Source organism: Pinus tabuliformis, chromosome 4_1 (genome assembly GCF_031772625.1).
Source record: "Pinus tabuliformis cultivar Carrire ecotype Pingquan chromosome 4_1, CPIR1, whole genome shotgun sequence".
NCBI classification, from domain to species: domain Eukaryota; kingdom Viridiplantae; phylum Streptophyta; class Pinopsida; order Pinales; family Pinaceae; genus Pinus; species Pinus tabuliformis.
In genome coordinates, this window is record NC_142303.1 from 791112565 (window position 1) to 791135777 (window position 23213).

The window sequence follows — 23213 nt, forward strand, 5'->3', positions numbered from 1 at the left end:
TGAAATTCGTGGCACAACAGCTTGGCAAATTCCATGCCAAACTTTGCCCAAAATTTTGTACAACAGTGCAACCTATTATAGCAATAAGTGCAGTAGCTCCTCAAATTTTGTGCCCAAAAAGTAGCTCAAATGTGCCTCAAAAAGCATGCCAAGCCCACTTAGAAATTTGCCTCAATTTTTGTGCATAAACAGTAGACTAAATTAACAGTATGACCTGCAATAAATGCATTGTACGATGTTGCTGCACTTTTCTCTTAGGCTAATACCTCTTCCTCAATTTGTGTGCCTCTTTTTTTCTTGGAAATTAGTGGTCAACTGCCTTGTAATGTGTGTGCCTCTTGCTGTCTTCACCTTCTCCTTAACTTGACCTCTCCTCTTGGCCTCTTGTGTCTCTCACAATTGAAGAATGAGCTCTCCTTGGGATTCATGCCACTTAAAAAGCCAAATGGGTGTGTCTCTTGACCTTCCAACTAGCCTCCAAGATCAATGGTTAAGATTTGATCTTAGCCCATCATGATCCAACAACTATGTTTTAATCTTTCATTGACTTCACTTAAAGTGCACTTTATCTCATAACTTTATATCTCATAAAGTTAATTTATTTCCCAAGTCACTTTAGGATATTCTCCCACATGCTAGCCCCAAGCCAATGTGGAAGACACTTATCCTAGCTAACTTTAGCACTCCTTAGCAAGGAAAGTGTTCTTCACCACTCCCATCTTGTCCCTAAAAAATATAAATTTTCCCTTCATAAGGGACTTTGTGAGAATGTCCGCAACTTGCTCATCAGTGGAAATGTATCTCAGCTTCACTGCTCCTCTCTGGACATGATCTTGGATGAAATGGTATTTGATGTTAATATGTTTGGATCGATCATGAAATACTGGATTATCTGAGAGTTTGATGCAACTCTGATTATCATGATAATTTGTGGTGTCCTCTAACCGTTGACCAAACAGACCCACCAACAACTTGCAAAGCCAGATGGCCTCACAACTCGCCTAACTAGTTGCCAAGTATTTCGCTTCTGTAGAACTCAGTGGCACTGACTGTTGTTTCTGATTGAGCCAAGACATGCTTGTCGAGCCCAAACTGAAAGAGCACTCGAAAGTGCTCTTCTAATCCACTGCACTGCCTACCCAATCAAAATTTGTGTATCCAACCAGTTGGAATCCATCCCCTCGCACATAGTCCAGTGCATAGTACACTGCCTCTTGCAAGTATCTCAGCACATGTTTTGTTTTAGTCCAATGCAATCTCCAATGCTTCACCTGATACTGACTGAGAGTGTTAACAACAAAACAAAAGTCTGGCTTGTTGTTGACCAGATACATCAACGTCCCGCTGAGCTGATGATATTGAGTGGGGTCCACCAACTCTCCCTTAGAAGTGCTAAGCTTCTAGAAGTTGGTGATCATCGATGTAGCCATAGGCTTGCAACCCTCCATCCTAAATCTCCTCAGAATATCAGCTACATACTTGCCCTATCCCAAAAAGATATGCCTATCCTCCTGCCACACCTCCATCTCCAAAAAGTAGTGCATTGTTCCAAGGTCCTTCATCTCGTACTCTGAAGCAAGAGCGTGCCTACAAGCTGCTATTAGTCTCTCCTCTCCTGTCATGAACAAGTCATCTACGTATAGAACAAGAATGAGGTGTTGTCCTCCAATATAAATGTCATATATATTTGGATCTACCTCACTCTTCTCGAAACCAATTTGTTGCAAGTAAGTATCTATCCGTGAATACCAGACTCGTGGAGCTTGCATCAGTCTGTATAGTGCTTTCTTCAACCGACACACATGATACTCTCTCCCATGAATCTCAAAGCGCTATGGCTACTCAATGTACACCTCCTACTGTAGGAGTCCATTCAGAAATGTGGTCTTCACATCCATCTGGTGGATTTTCCACCCCATCTTTGTTGCAATGGAGACCACTGCATTAATCAAGGTGTATCTAGCAACGAGTGCACAAGTCTTATCAGAATCAACTCCCTCCTCCTGTGAAAAGCCTCTCGCCACAAATTGTGGTTTGTACTTCTCTATGTTGCCATCTGCAGCGTGCTTGATCTTATACAGCCACCTGGAAGTCACAATTGACTTCCCCTTCCGTCTCGGTACCACCTCCCAAACATCCTTCTTCATCAAGGAAGCATATTCTTTCACCATGGCATCTCTCAAGACTAGCTAATTTGTTGCCTCCTCATATGAAGAAGGCTCTGCCTCTCGGATGCTGCTCTCCATAGCCAAATAATTGTAGAACCTCTTTGGTGGTTTACTCTCCCTAACAACACTTATGGGACTCCCTACTGGCTCCTTAGATTCTTTCAAGGGCTCATGTATCCTCTTGACTTTCTTCTTCAGAGTGGCATAATCCTGCTCGTCCTCCTCATCTACCAAAGGTGTAGAAGAAGACTATGCACTTGAAGATTGTCCACCAGTGTTGTCTGAGATGCTGAACTAGGTGTGCCAATACCCTGTGAACTAACAATCTGGGATCCAATGATAATTGAAGCTGGTGTAGAACTAGTGCCAGATGAACTTGTACCTCCTGAACTTTGTGGCCCTGTGGTTTGAGGAACCTATATCTAAGGTCCTTATTGCTCTCCCTCCAAAGATCTTTGAAAGGCTCTATCCTTGTCAAATTTCACATCCCTCCTTAAACAACCTTCCTCAACTCTTATTTCCTTCCTTCTTCCTCTAATAATCCCTTTCTTGGGATTCAAGAATTATTTTACTACTAGGTAGTTCTAGTTTGTCAGTTCCTTTACTCCTCCCTACCATTATATTGGAGAGGGAGAACGATGGCTCTGAGATCTCTAGTCTCAGACTCCCGACTTCACACGACTAGGGCTCCTTCAGCTCGTGACTATGGCTAAGACCCTACTCTACCTCCCTTGGCGATTACAACACTCTGCTGGCACTTTCAGTTATCCATTATCCTGGCACCTGGGGTTTCATCAACACTTTGTTTGGGCATCTGTCGGTGGGCATGTTTTTTTTGTGGATCTCCTATCACTGTCTGTCGGATGAGATGGAGGTTGACATGGTAGATTACACCGAGGATCCCTTTGAATCGGTGCCTATCTGGATGGTTTCCCCTCCTCATCTTCTAGTTACCTCTTCATCCATCTCTCTACAACTCCCCTCGACACTGGTGAGTGACCCTAGGGTTTTCGCGACTCCTGTTTTTTCTCACCCCTGTGCTCCAGCACATAATTTTGCATCGTCTGTCGGACAACCCTCATCATCTCTGTCGGTTACTGGCTCACCGGACGCCTCCATTTTCTTGTTGTGTTTTGATTACTCTCCACCCTCACTAGCCTCCCTACAATTCCTTGCCTCCTGCCTGGGACCATCTGCATCATCTGCCTCACCGAATATCTCAGGCGTACCCTCCTCTAGGGTACCTTACCCTTCATCTTCCTTGCATTTGGGCCCTCAGAGTTTCATTCCACCAACTCCATCTGCTCCCATCTCTCCACCTCTGGTTTCATGTCCTATTACCTCTGGGTATTTTGAAGGATCCTCTCTACTGCAACCTGATTTGGGCGAGGGTACTAGGGCCTGTACTGGACAAGGCAGTGCCTCAGACCCCCTTGTTAATCCATCCACAGGGAAAGTGACTTGGACTGCTAAAAAATACAAGGGTATTAAGGCTGGGAGTAAGAAGATCTCATTGACATTTGGCGACGATTTACAGATGGGTGATGTACTCGACACTGTGGATAGGGTACTGGTTGGACGGGTTCAGGGACGCTCCTACACAGTCGCCTGCCTCAAACTCTGGATCCTGGAGATTTGGGGTCAAGTGCTTGAAGACCTCCCTTCAGTGGTGACATTGTTGCGAGCATGGTTTTCCCTCCGCTTCCAGAGCCCATAATATATTCCCTGGGTATTATCCAAATACTGGCACATTGAGCTTGCTTCGGTTTTACTTAAGCGATGGAGCCCCCTTTTTGACCCAGAACGTGAACATCTGGGGGGTGGCCCTATATGGGTCCGTCTGCCTGGTCTTCCACTTCATTTATGGTCAGAGGACATATTTAAACGTATTGGGAATGCACTGGGGACTTATTTAGATTACGATAAATCATATATCGTCACAGGGAATATGGCTATGGCACGAATCTTGGTTCATCTGGATACGCGAGAAGGTTTGGAGGAAAACCTTCAAATTCAGTGGCGAAACACCTGTCGCATCCAGATCCTTGATTATGAAGGAGTTCCCTACAGATGTCGTCGATGCCATAAAATTGGGCACTTGTATAAGGATTGCCCTCTTCTTGCTTCCAGCTCCGCTTTTGTAGCACAGCTTGAACGCAATACAACGGACATTCCATCGGGTTCACAGGATAAGCGCCCTGCTAAATCTGTGGGGTGAACTCCAAAATCATCTGCTCAGGTGCCTGGTCTGAGCGAGGAACCTGTCCGACCTCCCTCACCTCGCATCACCAGATCTCGTGCGGCTGCAACTGCCATCAATTCGGGTAATCCTTACTCTCCTCCCCCTTTTATTACTGCCTCTATTTTTGTATCTCATATATGTGCTCCTTTTCCTGCATCTGCATCTGTCCACTCCCCTCTTTCATGTTCCCTGGTTTCCTCCCCTCCCATTTTCTCTGACACTCCTCCTGTTATCCCTGATGTCCCCCCCTCCTCTGAGACTTTAGATGATTCCTGATTGAGACACCCTTACTTTCTCCGTTCTTCGGTCAAATCTTCATCTGATGAATGTTGCGGTATTGGCATTGTCCCTCCTCCCAAGCCCAGCAAACCCACCAGAGGCAGACACTCCCACATCTCAAAGGCTATCATCCAAGCTGGATTGGATGTAGCACAAGGCAGACAACATTCCCTTGATAAGGTCCTTAGAGCATTAACCTCCCCTCCCTTGGGTTCTCCATGAAGTGGTTATCTTTCAATTGTCGTGGGATGGCTAGTCCTACTAAAAAACTAGCCTTTAGGAGAATGCTCAAACTCGAGAAGGTGGATATCATTTTTCTTCAGGAAACACTTGCTCTCATTGATCATATTATAGCTTTTAGGAGAATGCTCAAACTCGAGAAGGTGGATATCATTTTTCTTCAGGAAACACTTGCTCTCATTGATCATATTATACCTTCCCTTGAAGCCCTTGTATCTGGTTGGCACTTTCATGCTCTTGATGTTCGTGGTTGCTCTGGGGGTATCGCTTTTGGTTATAATCCTCGAGCTATCAAGCTCCTGAATATTTGGGGGGGGATGGTATTATTGGGGCTGACATTTTTTCATCTGATCTTGGGAGGGATTTGAGATTGATCAATGTTTATGGACCCTGTATACATTGGGCAACATTTTGGGAAAAGCTCCTTAATTCTTCATATATGCTTGCTGATAACATCATCATGGGAGGCGATCTTAACTTCTCCATTGCACATGTGGAATCTTGGGGTCACAATGCCCAAGTTGATCCTCTATCTGATTCCATTTCTCTTTTGTTGGAAGATCACCATTTTATTGATATTCCTTCGCCTCGACTCCAACCTACCTCGCGTAATCGAAGGACTAGGGAGGCTATGCTTGCTAGAAGGCAGGACCGCTTCCTCATCAAAGAAGCGCTCTTAGGTCGATTATCCTTGTTCAGGCAACGGGTGGGATCAGGAGGGTTATCTAATCACTCTCCCATCTACCTTGAAATTGCAAGTGTAGATCGAAAGCCAAAACACCTTTTAAGTTCAAAATCAACCTGGCTCAAAGATGAGGAATATATCAAGATGGTGACTGATTACTGGAAAACACTCCCCTTGCTAATGGACAGACTTTCATTGAATATTTTGCTAAAAATCTTCATTGTCTCAAGTTTGTACCATCACCTTGCTTGTGATCCAATTCTTTCGGGGTTTGCCGCCACACTGGAAATGTAGGGGAAATTGAAGGCCCGTTTACCTCTTCCTGGGCGCTTATTTTTGCGAGCTATTCTTGATTCTTGGCTGCCACCATTTGTTTCTTCACAGTATGAATGAAATTGTATTCGTGCATGTTCTAGATAATCTACAGCCTGCAAAACTTCACTGGCAATGGATTGAGCTTAGGTTGTTTCTAAATGAACAAGTTCTCGTTGAGAAGATTGGGAACCAACATATTTCTGCAGTTGATGCATTGCAAGCTTTGACCCTGGGTGTTGATAATCCTTAGCTTTATGATTCTGAAAATATCTTTACAAAAATTGTTCTTACTGAATTACTTGTCAGGCTTGATGTTGTTGCTTTGTACTTAAGAAATTGTGCATATGTTGGGGATATCGTTAGAGGATTATCTAATATTGCATGTCAAGTGGGTTCTTGATGGGGTTCTAGGACGAAAGTCTCTTAGGCAGTCACTTGATACCATGGCCCATCAAGGAGGTTTCTCTGTTAAAATTTCCCACATGAGTCCCTGGGGTTGGTCATCTTCACAGCATGTAACTAAAATGGACAAGAAATAGACTGAAGCGGCATCTCTTGAGGAAGGGGAAGTTGCAGAGGAAGTTTTAGATTGTAAGAAGGATAAGACCATATTATACTTCACTCAATGATTTTGATGTGAAAGGTTGCTTTCAGAGTCAATATTTTGTGACACAGAAAGGCCTTGTAGACTTGGTGCTGCCATGCCTAGCTAGAAGCTCCAGTGAAATGCGCAACACCTTTGCGATGGATCCGGTTAAGCAAATGACTACTCTTGAACAACATATAAATATGCCTACCCGATATGCTAGGAAGTCAATATCTGGGACTACTGTTGTAGTTGAAGGTACTAGAAAAGAACATTGGGCAAATTATGATCAACGTGGTTATAAGGAGCATGAATTTCAAGAAGCCATCAAAATGGTTGAACATCTACTTGATATGAATTCTAACATCAAAGAAAGAGAACAAAGTCAGCAACAACAGAACTTGCTATTGCTTGAGGACAAGCAATGTTGAGAAACGGGGACAATAATGTTCCTAAGGGATTAGTTGGCCCAAGGGACGAAGTAGCTTATCAATCCCCATAGGCTATAGTCCTCAATAAAGGGGAAAACCCTAAATATCCAATGTTTGGGCAAGTTTTGGGGTGGCTGGGGTAAAAAATCCCAAAGTTGGGGTTTGGTGTGAACTTCACTCAATGAATTTAGGAGAAAATTACCCTCAAGGAAATCTATAAATATAAGAGGGTTGGATTCATTTGGATGATCATTGGATTAGATCATCGTGTCTCTGTTTTTTTGAACCCAAGGCTTTGACGGTTTTATGACCCCATTTTTCCTTGGACCAACATAGATCCATCTTAACTTTGGATCTACTAAGTGTCGAGAGGGATCAAATCTCTTAATATGCAAACATCTTTTTGAGTGCGAAACCTAAGGAAATGTTTGCACCTCAAAGGATTTAATCAAAGTTAAGATGGATCTATGTTGGTTTATATATCAGAAATACTTATTGTTTTTTACTTTGAGAAAATATAACTCACACAAAACATTTATAACTATGATAAATTTTAACTCACACCAATATAATTCTTTCACGCAACATTTTAGTTTTGTAAGTATTCTAATTTTACATGTAATAAGATTCAACTTGTGATTTATTAGTGATCCAAATGGATACTAGAAAAACCTCAAAGTCTTCAAACACTCGAAACTATCGCATGAGAAGAACTTTTCAAAAAGTCGGATTACACTATCGGGAAGCAAAAATATGAAGAAAATAGTGAAAACAGGCTTATTGGCGGTCAAAGCAACTTTGAATCGAAGCCGTCGGATCTGGTCAATCAACGGTCCAGATCCGATCGGCGAATCGCAATCGGTGGTGGCAAAGCGAGGCTATAAGCGGAGACCACAAGGAATACGTGAAAGCGATCAGCGAGGTCAATGAGGATCGTCGATCAAGCGCGCAGATCGAAGACCCACGTTGCATCGCAATATTGCGTCAGCGACCCATAGAGGAATAGGGCTATATACATATATATGCGCGATACGATAGCTGGACCTGATAGGGCTATAAACGATATTTCATAAAATTTGAGATCCGCCAAATTGCAGATTTCTATGATTTCGCGTATTTCGTTTATTAAACGTAATACAAAGGATAAAGCGTCGATGCGATGAACCGGACCCGAAAGGGTTTCTTAATGCTATTGTATATTACGTCAAATTCGACATAAGCGGGATTTTCATATTTTAATGTATTTTCCAATATAAAGGGAAATCACAAAACAAGCAGGATTTCGGGAGGGCCAAAGGTTGTAAGTGGTTTGGGCCGGGCTCCGTCCGAGCCCATACGCTGGCTGCCACATGTCCAGGCTAAGGAGAGAGAAAACCACCCTTATCGGGCGGTTAACCCCCATACGAAAGGGTCGCCCGAAATGAACCACAGCTGTTAGATCTAAATCTCCCAGATCAACTGTGGAGATGCGATGTCGATATACAGGTGGATCTGATAGGAGTTATAAGGCGGATTCATAATGTTTCAAGTCCGATAAACGGCAATTTGGCGGAGTTTCACAGTTTTGAATGTGTTTCTTTGTGTAAATAGAGAACGGCAATTTCGAAGGATTTCAAAGGCCCGATGACCCATTACGTTATAGTATAGGTGGCCACCATCCCTGAAAGCGTTTAGCAATGATTGCTAATGCTCAGAGGGGGATCTGAGAGTACAGAGTTCGGGAAGCTAGAGAGCCCGAGAAGGTGAAATGAACAGACAACGCCAATTGGATTTAAAGACACAGATTGACAGAAAACGGAGCAGGCAGCGCTGAGACAGAGCAAAGACAAAGACAGAGAGTGATAGAGAGAGTCTGTGTACTCAGAGAGGCTTGAGGGGTTCAAGCAAAACTCTTGCTATTGAATCTGTTTGTGTGTTGAGTCTCAAATTGAGCTCATACTTTTGTAAAACTTTGTTTTGAAGACATAATAGAGAGGTCACCACTGAACGATGGACCAGGAGACGTAGCCTAGGAGTTTTGGGTGAACTCCATATTAAACTTGTTGTGTTTATGTGTGTTGTCTATTATGTTTCTTTAACTGCTTCATTGCCTATGTATTTCGCAATCTTATCGATCCATTGCACAAAGTAACATAGGCATATCCATGCACATGAGTCTGTAATACCTTAATAATTGTCTAAGATCTTATTATCAAATCAAGTGGTATCAGAGCTTTAGGTTTGCTAAGGTTAGACAAGCTTGTGTTGGATTGTTGAATGCTAACTAGGTCAAAGCTCAAATTAGGAGAAGGAGAATTGGTTGAGGCTAACCCAGAAATTGGAAGAGTCTATCCTAGGAGGAAAATGGCAGAAGAAATTCCCTTGGAATCAGACTCTCAGTTCATGGACAGTTTCATGACCATGAGAGCCATGGTAGAAGAGATGTATCGAGAATTTAAGAAAGGTAGAGGTGAAGATACTTCAACCTCCAAACAAGACAAAGGAACAGAAGAACCTCTTCTAGATGGCCATTCTGAAGGCAAAGGGAAAGGAAAAGAGCCTCCTCTATCAACACCTCCTTCTAGCCCTTTGATTAAATTAGATGTAAAATTTGATTTGCCAATATATGATGGAGAATTAAATGCAGAAAAGCTAGATAACTGGATTAGACATATTGATGTATATTGCAGGGAACATCGATTCAGAAAGGAGAAAGATTCAGCTGGCCAGCCTTCGCCTTGGAGGAACTACCCTAGTGTGGTGGGAAGGCAGGACACAAGCTGATTTGAAGAAGCATGGTAAAATTCTTTCTACCTGGAGTGAATTTGTTTCTGCCATTAAAAAACAATTCTATCCACTAGCTTATATGCAGCAAGCCATGATGAGTTGGCAAACTCTTCGCCAATTAAAGGGGCAAAGTGTAGAAAGCTATACCCAGGAATTTAGAAAAAGAGCCTTAATTCTAGGCATTTCTCTAGACTCACCTGAAACTTTGCTGAAGTATATAGGTGGTCTACATAGCTACTTGAGGCACACCATTCTCATGTTTAATCCTACTAGCATAGATGAGGTATCATTTTAGGCTACACATCTGGAGGCTAAAGGCAAGAATGTGAACCTAGAGATTGGGGTATCATCAAAACCCACTGCAAGCAAGAACAAGGAAAAGAAGAAGCAGAAATGGAAAGAGAGGAAGGGAAACGTTGTACATAAAGACAAACCTTCATGCACTCACTGCAAGAAGGACGAACATGATGATGAACATTGTTGGTCTTTGCATCCGAAGCTGAAACCCAAGAAGTTTGATGGCAAGAAGAAGAAGATTGTTGCTGCTATTCAGAAAGATTTGGGGTCAGACTCAGGTGATGAAACAACAGTCACAGCTACATGTATAAAAGGTTATCCGCTTTAGAGAATGCAGAGATCAAGAAGCAGGTATAGGAGCTGCTCGAGAAAGGGTTCATAAGGCCAAGCACATCACCATGCGGATCTCCAATCGTGTTGGTGAGAAAGAAAGATGGTTCATGGAGGATGTGCATTGATTATAGAGCACTGAATAAAATAACGATCAAGAATCGTTATCCTCTTCCTCGCATAGATGATCTATTAGATCAATTGAAAGAAGTTGTTTACTTTTCCAAGTTGGACTTGTGTAGTGGCTACCATCAGGTCAAAGTTGCAGAACAAGATGCATGGAAGACTGCTTTCAAAACAAAGCAAGGGCTGTATGAATGGCTGGTTATGCCTTTTGGCTTAACTAATGCTCCTACCACTTTTGTGAGAGTTATGAATGATGTACTCCGACCTTTTATTGATGATTTTGTAATTGTATATTTAGATGACATTCTTGTTTTCAATAAAACATGGGAAAAACATTTGAAGCATGTAAAGCAGACTCTAGATGTTTTGAAAAAAGAAAATCTCTATGTTAAGTTATCAAAATGTGAATTTGGCAAAACATCTTTAAATTATTTGGGTCATATAGTAGGGGTTGGTGAATTGAAGATAGATCCCTCTAAGGTTGAAGTCATTGTGAATTGGCCTAAACCCAAATCTGCTACAGAAGTTAGGAGCTTCCTAGGAGCAGCACAATATTGGAGAAAGTTTATTGCTAACTTTTCCTTGATTGCAGCTCCCTTACATGCTTTAACAAGATTGAACAAGGTGTTTCAGTGGGGAGGCAAACAACAGACACCCTTCGACACTTTGAAAGAAAAGATTAGTACAACACTAGTACTAGATTGCAAGATCTTCAAAGACCATTTGAGATTGAAACAGATGCCAGTGACTATGCCATGGGAGCAGTGTTGATGCAACACAGTAAACCCATATGTTATCATTCTGAGACATTTAATTCTGCAATAGTTAATTATCCCACATATGATAAAGAATTGTATGCATTAGTGCAGACTGTGAAAAAGTGGAAACATTACCTATTGGGCAAAGAAACAGTTATACATATTGATCATCAACCACTTCAATATTTACACTCACAAACTAAGTTGCAGCAATCAAGACACTATAGGTGGATGGGTTTTCTACAACAGTGTCATCTAGTCATCAGATATAAGAAAGGCATACGCAATGAAGTTGCAGATATGTTGTCTAGACCAATCATAAATGCATCTACTATACTTAAACATAATTCAATATTGCATGAAAGCTACATTGAACAATATGCTCAAGATGTAGATTTTAAAGATGTATATGCAACTTTAAGTCATGGCAAACAAGTAGAAGAATTGGATTATCATATTAAGGACCAACTCTTGTATTGTTTGGGAAGGTTATGCATTCCTCAAACTGAAAGAGTTAGTATAATCCGAGAAGCACACACTTCTCTAATATCGGGTCATTTTGGTGTATGTAAAACAGTTGCACAGCTGCAAAGATTCTGCGATTGGCCAAGAATGCATGAAACAGTTTCTAGATATATTAAAGGGTGTACCATGTGTGCTAAAAGCAAGCCCAGCAATAGAAAATTAGGCTTGTACACTCCACTTCCAATTCCTTCTCATCCTTGGGAAAGTGTTTCCATGGACCTTGTTGGGGAACTGCCAAAATCTAGAAAAGGTCATGACTATTTATATGTTATTGTGGACAAGTTCAACAAAATGTGTATTTTAATACCTTGTAACAAACAGATTACAGCTGAACAAACAGCGAAGTTGTTCTTTCAGCATGTCTGGGTGCATTTTGGGTTACCCACTTCCATAGTATTTGATCGAGATTCCCGATTTGTTGGGAAGTTTTGGTCAAGTCTGTGGGAGTTGATGGACACCAGACTGAAGAAGAGCACAGCCTTTCATCCACAAATAGATGGCCAAACAGAGGTGGTCAACAGGACAATGATCCAGTTGCTCAGGGGCTATTGCAGCAAGCATCCCAAGCTTTGGGATGAACATTTATGTTATATGCAACATGCTTACAACTGTGCTAAACATTCTTCTACACAAAGATCTCCTTTTGAAACTTGTTTTGGTTTTACACCAAGGTCTCCCTTGGATTTTATCTTTAGTAAAGACATAGCAGTTGATGGACACAGTGATGTGGACAAAGCAACCAAGTTCATTGAACAGATCGAAATTCACCAAGCAGTGTAGGAATAGCTAGAAAAGACCCAGCCAAGTACAAGGCAAGGCATGATAAGCATCGAATTGAGCATAGCTTCCAAGTTGATGATCATGTCTGGCTGTACATCAGCAAAGACAAAATGCAAGGTGAAGGAAAGAAGCTGAAGCCAATAAAGTATGGGCCTTTCAAGATACTTGAGAAAATTGGTGAGAATGCTTTTCGCCTTGATTTGTCAGCTTACATGCACATCTATTCAGTAGTTAATACAGAGAACTTGAGACTATTTGAACCTTCATTGGTTGAAGATTTCGAAGAGCAAAGTCAGTTTCCTTCTATTGATGATCTGTTGCCTGAATATCTCAATGAGTTGCAGGAAGATACAGTTCTGGATAGGAAGGTGAGAACTACGTGCAGAGGGGATGTTGAGTACCTCAGAATTGGACTCAAAGGTTCAAAACCAAGCAGTGCAAGATGGATAGAGATTAGACAAGTGAGAAAGTTGTATTCTCACTTGATTGATGCTTAAAAACCAACTTTTGGTGGTCCAAAAGCCTTTTCGGTGGAAAGGCGTGATCCAAATGGATCCTAGAAAAACCTCTAAGTCTTCAAACACTCGAAACTATCACATGAGAAGAACTTTTCAAAAAGTCGGATTACACTATCAGGAGGCAAAAATATGAAGAAAACAGTGAAAACAGGCTTATTGGCGGTCAAAGCAACTTTGAATCGGAGCCGTTGGATCTGGCCGATCAACGGTCCAGATCCGATCGACGAATCGCAATCGGCGGTGGTAAAGGGAGGCTATCAGCGGAGACCACAAGGAATACGCGACAGTGATCAGCAGGGTCAACGAGGACTGTCGATCAAGCACGCAAATCGACGACCCACGTTGCATTGCAATATCGCGTTGGCAAACCACAGAGGAGCAGGGCTATATACATATATATATGCGCGATAGATAGCCGGACCCGATAGTGCTATAAACGATATTTCATAAAATTTGAGATCCGCCAAACTGCAGATTTCTATGTATTTTGTTTATTAAACGAAATACGAAGGATAAAGCGTTGATGCGATGAATGGACCCGAAAGGGTTTCTTAATGCTATTGTATATTACGTCAAGTCCGACATAAGCGGGATTTTCATATTTTAATGTATTTTCCAATATAAAGGGAAATCACAAAACAGGCAGGATTTCGGGAGGGCCAAAGGCTGTAGAGCCTGGCCCATACGTTGGCTGCCACGTGTCCAGGCTAAGGAGAGAGAAAACCACCCTTATCGGGCAGTTAACCCCCATATGAAAGGGCCGCCTGAAATGAACAACAGCTGTTGGATCTGGATCTTCCAGATCAACGGTGGAGATGCGATGTCAATATACAGGTGGATCCGATAGGAGTTATAAGGCGGATTCATAATGTTTCAAGTCCGATAAACGACAATTTGGCGGAGTTTCACAGTTTTGAATGTATTTCTCTGTGTAAACAGAGAACGGTGATTTTGAAGGATTTCAAAGGCCTGATGACCCATTACGTTACAGTACAGGTGGCCACCATCCCTGAAAGCGTTTAGCAATGATTTCTAACGCTCAGAGGGGGATCTGAGCAGACAGAGGTCGGGAAGCCAGAGAGCCCGAGAAGGTGAAACGAACAGACAGCGTCGATTGGCTTTAAAGCCACAGATTGACAGAAAACAGAGCAGGCAATGCTGAGACAGAGCAAAGACAGAGACAGAGAGTGATAGAGAGAGTCTGTGTACTCAGAGAGGCTTGAGGGGTTCAAGCAAAACTCTTGCTATTGAATCTGTTTGTATGTTGAGACTCAAATTGAGCTCATACTTTTGTAAAACTCTGTTTTGAAGACATAATAGAGAGGTCACCAGTGAAGGCTGGACCAGGAGACGTAGCCTAGGAGTTTTGGGTGAACTCCATATTAAACTTGCTGTGTTTATGTGTGTTGTCTATTATGTTTCTTTAACTGCTTCATTGCCTATGTATTTCGCAATCTAATTGATCCATTGCACAAAGTAACATAGGCATATCCATGCACATGAGTCTGTAATACCTTAATAATTGTCTAAGATCTTATTATCATATCAATTAGTTTCACGTTTTGACAAATAATCTTATATGAGTTTTTACACTACAGACAAAACATAATCTAATTGGAATGAGGAATGGGGTGTTGGTAAGATTTACAGTCTATTGAATTTGTTGTCCCAATGTGAAGCAAGATAGAATGCATAAACAAATAATCTCATTTGATTACTGTAGCTTACAGATTACATAGGTTAAAATTCTTTGAAGATGAAACATACCTTAACTCTGGCAACAAACTAAACAAACCTTATACTCTTTCTTTTCTTGATTTTTCCATACTTAATTTCCTTTCTTGATTAATGATATTATTGTATATATGTGATTTTTGTTAAAATGTTTAATTGAGCGACATATTCAATATTATCCTTTATCATATATTCAATTTTTTTTAACATAACATTAAGTGACAATATCTCCCTCATATTTTGTATTTTTCATTAATTAGTCGACATATATTAAAAACATAATAATAATGTAACGTTACGTGACATATTCCTCATATACTAGGTTGTAGAGCACCTCTGGGTGCAACTAGTTCCCGTGAAGGTGATCCCACCCTACCTAGTCACCCTTTTATTGTTCTGGCATAGCTTATTCTCTTTGCATGCAACTCAGGTCTGGTTTGATAAGTAGGAAGATATAGTTTGGATTTTTCTGTGTAACAAAGTCACCTTGCGGATATCCTACTACCACCAAAGGTTTGTATTAAGAAGCCAGGGCTCTCTGTGTCACCTTGTGACCTTTATTCTAATTCAGCGAAGGGCTACCCCTGTGTAGTTGATGAATGCTGAATTACTGGACAAGACCACAAGTTCTTGTTGAGCTCTCTATGTGTGGTTTGATAAGTAGGAAGATATAGTTTGCATGATTTTTCTGTGTAACAAAGTCACCTTGTGGATATCCTACTACCACCAAAGATTTGTATTAAGAAGCCAGGGCTCTCTGTGTCACCATGTGACCTCTATTCTAATTCAGTGAAGGGCTACCCCTGTGTAGTTGATGAATGCTGAATTACTGGACAAGACCACAAGTTCTTGTTGAGCAAGTGAGAACGTAACTCAAAGTCAGTAGTGTTGGAGGTAGTATTTGGAGCAGCGAATATTTGCCATGTCAGAAAAGGTTTTGTAGTAAGCTACGACTCATTTGTTGACCTTTTGTGTGCATCCATTCTGAGATTGTGTGGACAAGGTTATCTGATTAGTGGTCGAAAAGAAGACAATGGTTTTAGCCTCCCGCAACAATGTGAAGCCCTCATCAAAGTCACCCTGCGACCTGTAACTCGCAAATGGGCAATTGAAGAACTCTGGAGTTGCAATCGAAGATAGCAAACTCCATCACTATAATAGACTATTAAATATTTAATCATTGCTACAAATCAACAGTTCAGATCTCAGGATTTCCCACTGAGATTGGAAGGTAAGCATACAATTAGATACAAGTCCTGGCCCTACGACTAGCCACAAGAAGGAGGTTCGGCCTTGGAGACAGTAAGCTTTGAGCGAAGTTCTGGAGGAAATGGATTGCTGAAACAATGATTGGTTCACCCATTCTGAAGCGATTCAGATATCCTTTTGTACAAGACTCAAAAAGCTTTTATTTTCCAAGTTGGGAATTAGTCTAGAATATCTCAAATTCTGGTTAGTTAAGCTCTGCTGAATTCAAGATCACATTGTAATTATTTGAATTTTGAAATATAGCAGAATTGTTGAATCTGGACTATTTTGATACTATTGGCTTTGCGACAACATTATATTGAATGTTTATTGTGTTGTTGAAAAGAACATTAATGCTTTACTAAAAGAATACTTTATTTGAGTTTTTCTGTATCATTTCCTGAAATAAAAAGGAAAGGAATTTTGTGAAAACCCTAGTCCTTAAGGAACCCTAGGGAAAAATTACCCTATAATATCACAGTGGTATCATAGCTGGCTCTCCTGCCAACCTGGAGGGTGTCTGAAGATGGAATAGCGAGAAGCATTTTTTGGCAAGTAGTACGCAAAATATCGGATGAAGTTGGAAGAGCAACAAGTGGAAACTATAAGAAAATTGCAATATTGGAACAGAATGGCTCTTACAAAATTAGAGGAGTTGGAAAATGAAGAGGATCAATCTATTGAATCTAACGATAAGAACACACAACAAAAAACAGTTACAAGGAAATAGAATGATTTTTGTGCTAGCTGCAAGAAAAACAAATCGAGTGATATTGAAGGTGAGCCCAAATCAGAAAAACAAAGTACAGTTGAAGTTGAAGCAAGAATAAAGGTATACCCGAAAGAGTGATCATGGCTATATCCTCCTAAACAGAATGAAAATCCTAAAGGTGAAACTATACCTAATGGTAAGGGTGCTGAAAGAAGACAACCAAATCTCAAGGAACAGAATGGTCATCTCAAGGGAGGGGACACCCTTTATGATAGCAATGTCATTCAAATTTCAGATATGTTGAATATTGAAGGAGATAATGAAAATATATGAAAGTATGAGTCCACAAGAGAGTTCACGTAAGGCTCTGCAATCCCATTTAGGATGAGAGTAACCCGAAGTGGAACTTCAAGAGACCAACCACGGCTCAACTGAGACAACAAGATACAGACTCAAAAGACACAAGTCTAGAATATCTAATACAGGGCCTCACATGGTTTTTACATTGCTTTTGACTTGTGACCTTGGGATTTCAATGGTGGTGATAAATAGTGCAAAGTGTTCATATGTACCCTTGCTAACATGAGGAGTAACATATTTAAATTATTTGTTATACATGTTTGGAGGTGAGATTACAATGCAAAAGCACCAAATTTACAAAAAAAAAATGCCATTAGGATCCTCAACTAAATCTGTAGCACTTCAGGATGTGTGCATAATTGAAGTGTGTTTGAAAAAATACATTCAAAGTGTTGGAAATACTGAGGGGGGTGAATCAGTATTTCACTCTTTTTACCCAATTGGTTAGATTCCTTTAAACACTCAAAGCATCAAAAACAAACATGAAACATCATAACATCACAATAGACTGTGCACGTAAGATTTTCTCTCAACAAGCTTTGTTATGTACGGTTACATACACATTTATCAGCTGAACTGGAAGGAAGTGCAAAACTCCCCAAAGGTTTTACCAGCAAGGGCTGGAAGGAAGCTAATGCTTGCTAAGGCCTGAAGAGTTTTACAGATCCAATCTGAATGGATCTTCAGTCCCCCCTACAATTCAACTTCCCTACACCACACTTCAACTTCTTCTAGCTCAACACTCGCCACAACATTTTGCTATGCCACACAATAATCAAAACTAGGTTTGGGCTCCCATACCAGGGACAATGAACCACATACAAAGATTTCAATTAGCAACTTCACAACGACTCAAACTCAAACTGCACAATGATGCTCAAATTCAAACAATTCACACTGCTGGAGGATGCACGACTTCTGCTAAACAATTGCTGCTACTGATAAGTATACATACCAATAGAACTGGAATCTTCAATCACTTACAGACTGCTTGAGTATGCCTTCTTTTGCTGACCTCTATTTGATGCTTGCCAACTCTATCTGAATCTTCTTTTGCTAAGGTTACATTTCAAGAAGCCATTATACTGCTGATGCTCTTTGCCCGTCATCCTTTGCAAGAAGACACAAGTCTGCTGCCTCAAATCTGCATTACTGCTAAAGCCAGACTGCTGCACATCTAAATGACAGTAATACCCTTATGACAGTGAGATCCTGATATGACTGTGAAACCCAGACTTCAATGATATGAGAGTGAGACCCTTTGTTGAAAGGCAGACTTTAATGATATAATATGGTATGACTATGAAACCTTCTTCCAATTGCTGAAAGTTATCAACGAAATTCTGATCAAACCGTGCCTCTACAACTGTTGATGTTAGCATCTGGTGATGCCAATGTTGACATGGAGTTGTCCTTAATTTTACAGACAAAGGTTAACCCAGATCAAGGATTCTATCGACTCTGAATCTCTGAAATGTACACAGGAGGCCATCGAATAACCTTCAGGGAATAAGGGCTGATCAACACTGCTATATGTGGAGGTAACTCTCAGATCTTCGAGCTAAATATTCTGTTTTGAAGGCCGCAACAGGTATATGCAAGAGAAACTGTAAGTATGCCCTTAATAACCTCTGTACTTTCAAGAATCTTCAAATCATGTTCAGTTAGAATATATGAAAAAACCCTTAACTAAAGAATGTGACCATTGAACTTTCCATAGCAAGACTTTCACGTCCAGATGTGACAAGCTTCAGGGTTTGCATCATGATAAGTCAAAACTTTACCAGGCTTCAGAAAATAGAATACCTGTAGAAGCAGCTTCCAAGAGTGCCAAAAATTTCAGAGAGGACTAAGAATTTTCTTCCTTAGAGAATTGTCAAGTTTTTCTTCTCAAAACCCCAAATAACAACTTCAAAGCATCCCAACTGCTCGCCCATTGTAATTGTCCTTTTCACAAATACAAAGTCAAAGTGTTTGCAGAGGACTGCCCTAATCCGTGGCCAAAAATTCAGATGTATTTCTTTCACAAACACAGCATTTTTTTCGTAGAGATTAGGCCTTCCACGGAGTAAAGAACTGATTGCTTGAAGAGCGCAGATGATAATAGATATTGGCCACTGCCCAATCCAGCGAAATCGTCAAAGAAAAGTCTAGATCTGGTGCATAGTACATAGAGCCGAATTTCTAATTAGCCTGAATTTGTGGTCAGTCTTTCTTCAAAAGGTGGCAAAGAAACTTCGATCTTCTTCAATCTGAGAGAGGCTGCTTTCCCCAAAAGGGATTATGAACCTACATGTACAAGATTGTCCTTAGCCAAACCTGGAAATATAAGAAAGATTGCAAGATAAGGTTGGTCCTGGCCAAAAGTGAAGCTTACACCATTTTCAACAATACAGTCTTTGAATTTTGAAAACAACAAAATTGTTAAAGACATGCCAGGGAAGCATGTCTCAGCCATCTATGAATCGCTTACAAGAAATAATAATATCTTATTCCAGATTACTCTTATATACAATATAAAATAATAAATATTAACATGAGTGTAATCATGACAAACATCTTTATGGGAAGTTCAACTATTGACCAATGCAAAAAGACCTGCTTCCTTTCTAGGATATGTCTTTGCATTTGATGTGTGTTTGAACTGAGTTTCTTGCCAGTATTTGGATTCAAAATTTGAAGTTCGAACTTTAGTCTTTATACCATGTTTATTAAGAGCTTTTTCTCACCTCATAAATGCATTTTTTCTAGCAAAGGGGTAAGCGCTCTGTTTAGAGTTTGAAGGCAGCTACATTTCCTTGCAAATCCAACCTAACAGTCTGGTTTGCAAACCTGTGTCTCCTAATGAACTCTATGGATTTGCAGCACAGCCAGAGTTCAAGGATCTTCCAAGCTTCATCTTTGGACAGTCCATGGGCGGGGCAGTGGCTTTGAAGGTTCACTTGAAGCAACCTCTTGCATGGGATGGGACTATTCTTGTTGCTCCTATGTGTAAGGTGACATTCATGGCCTGCCTTTAGAAAAAATCCCATTTCTTATTTTTTACTTAATTCTAGCAAATTTGCATTATATGGTGTTATCCCCTTTCACCGGAGTCAAGGATTCTTCAATAGCACTTTGTAATATCTTTGTTTCCAGAAGTTTTTGTGCTTATCAACAGTATGATTAAATTTTAAACATGACAACCCTTCAACTGATAGATTGCAGAGAATGTCACTCCACCCCAGCAAGTGTTACAGGCTCTGAGACTCTTATCTCGCCTCCTTCCAAAACAAAAACTGTTTCCTCAGAAAGATATATCAGAGTTGGCTTTTAGGGAACTCAAGAAAAGAAAGATGGTGAGTTCTCTGTATAATCTGAACTGTGGACTCTCCAATCCCATTTAACTGGTATAGTTGTTCCAAATTACATTTGACAGTTCTGTTTGTCTTTATTTTTGAAAACTAGAATGCTTGAAAATAAGACGGCCAAATTATTTTGGCAAAAACTATGGGACCTCTGTTTTCCTTTTGATTCGTTTTGCTTGTCTCTTGTAGGCAGTATATAATGTAATCGCCTACAAGGATAAGTTACGCCTTAGGACTGCAATGGAGCTGCTGAAAACCACAGCAGAGATAGAAAACCAATTGAATAAGGTATGTTCTATATTGATTTTGAAAACATTATTTATTATGACGAAATGAATAACTCAAAATGTGAATGCAGGTTTCATCCCCCTTACTGATTTTGCACGGAGATGCCGACCAGGTGACAGATCCCTCTGTCAGCAAAACTTTGTATGAGAGTTCAATCAGTAGTGACAAAACATTGAAGCTTTATGAAGGAGGATATCATTGTATTCTAGAAGGTGAACCTGATGAGAGGATATTCCAGGCCCTCAATGACATAACTTCCTGGCTTGATGTGCATTGTAGTAAAACTGTAAAAGCGAAGGCTTATGACAGTTTTGTTTAGCCCCCATTATAGCTATTTTATTTCCAACGCAATTACCAGTTGAAAATTTTCCAGAGGCAGTTATACGAACTTACAAGCAGTAAAGTATTTGGGTATACTCTCTCTATGAGAACCGACGAGTGTGGAGGTTATGCCATGGCCTTGTTTATAAACTCAGCACGGTAAAAATAAAAACACGCAGGTGCTATTGTCTCTTTACTAATCAGTACCTACGACACACAAATCAAAGCTACCAGTAAGTTATATATACCTTCAATAGAACGTGAATACGAATTAAACATCCACATGTAATTTGAATAAAACGGTCTGAGTAGCATGCAGGGCCTGGTTATGATGGTTCTTGATTAACAATGATCAATTTGTGTTGGGTATATGCATTTTTAACACAAAATGGATGCAAATTTTGAGGTTCCATGCTTTGTCATCTCTCTTGTTATGCTCACGCCATAATGTGCAATGTGAGCGTGAGTTCAATTGTATTTGATCCTAAAGACCATTGAAATGATATCTGATCTAATTTTCGGCTTTGGCCTGTGGTTTAGTGGTTGAGATATATTTCTCAGTGTTCCACGGACGCGTCCCCCAAGGTCGGGTGCGCGCACCCCTCGCACCCCATGCATCTGGGACGGGGGACGTGGAGAGATGCGAGGGGGACGTTTCCGCAGTGTGGGGGATGTGACTCCCCAAAAGGAGGACACCTAGGCGTCCCCCCTCAAAATGGGTTATGCGTCTCCCATTAAATTTGCTTGTAAACAATGATTATGACATTGAAAACATAGTATTTGACCATATTTCCCTACTAATGCTATGCAATTCATGGTAATGTTAAATTCTTAAAGTAAAAAGATGAAAATGAAAGATAAAGGAGAATGTCACTTTTATTCATTTTTATCCTTTTACTTAAATTTTTAACATTACCATGAAATAACTCAGGGTGTTTGAGAGTGGTTCCAACCTCATTGGATTTCATATGGAGAAAGTAGAATTTTAGATCTCACTCAAAATGCAGCAGACTTAATAGTTTTTCAGGAATTTAGGATTCGATGGATTGCAATGTTTCCATTGCATTTTGTCATGTACAAGGGTATGGAATTAGTATTTCATCAAAAGCACCAAGCCCTTTGTGTAATTTAGAGTTACTTTTAGACTCATCACTCCACTGTTTTTGAGTTTTAGCTATATCAATTTACTATTGTAGACTTTAGATTTCAGTATCTATTAAGTCTATTTTTCTTAGTACTAATTAGATTCTAGAATGATGAATGATGAATTTAAATTTTAAATCAATTTAGAATCTAGAATGATGAATTTAATTTTTAAATCAATGTAGATTCTAGAATGGTGAATAATGAATAATGAATATGGATCAGAGTATTTCATTATTGAATCTCGTGGTCTATGGATGAATCATGTATGTATTAGTAAGGATGAAGAGTATAGATCAATGTATTTCATTATTTAATTCAAATATGTATATATTATTGTATTTATGCTTTCATATATATATATATATATATATATATATATATATATATAGAGAGAGAGAGAGAGAGAGAGAGAGGAAAAAATTATATACCTCGATGTTCCCCTGTCCCCCATAAGTTTCCCTAAAATTTGAGGGTACTCCCACACATCCCCTTTGTGCGTCTCCCCACACCCGCGTCTCCCTGTCCCGGAGTCTTGGTGGAACATTGGGATTTCTTCATTTTAATTACTTTGGGTCAAAAGGGAATGGAACCCTGGAAATTTAGTTGTAGTGTGAGCACTCAGTTCAATATTTCAATTGTGGTGGATCCTGATAGGCATTAACACATTTCTTTTAAAGTTCATTAAGCGATGCTTTGATGGTTGAGATGTGGTATTGCTATGTTAATGACGGTTTAGACTTTGAAGAATGTAATGCTCTGAAAATGAAGTTAGTTGTTGTTGGATGGGTTTGATATGTTTTATATATATAATTATGGACTGGTTTTGAGCAGTTTTTTGCAGTACATTATATTATATAATTTTTTTTTTGAGAATTTAATTGTTTGAAATAAATCATTCATCTATGGCTATTTCCATGATCCTTTTATATTCTATTTTTTTTAATATATATATATTTTTTTATTTTTCACCAACTTTAATATATTTTTTTAAATATTTTCAATTTTTTAATT

General features: G+C 40.0%; 1 protein-coding gene across 1 annotated transcript in view; it reads left to right on the plus strand.

Moving 5' to 3' along the window:
- The window catches only part of LOC149178567 (caffeoylshikimate esterase-like), a 144939-nt gene extending 123473 nt beyond the window's left edge, over positions 1-21466 (plus strand). Inside the window, exons 5-8 of the mRNA XM_089420382.1 lie at positions 19966-20096; positions 20301-20438; positions 20637-20735; positions 20806-21466. Of these exons, the coding sequence (XP_089276508.1) occupies positions 19966-20096; positions 20301-20438; positions 20637-20735; positions 20806-21054 (617 nt within the window). The 3' untranslated portion in view covers positions 21055-21466. The remainder of the gene's footprint in view (positions 1-19965; positions 20097-20300; positions 20439-20636; positions 20736-20805) is intronic.
- The last annotated feature ends 1747 nt before the right edge of the window (positions 21467-23213 follow it).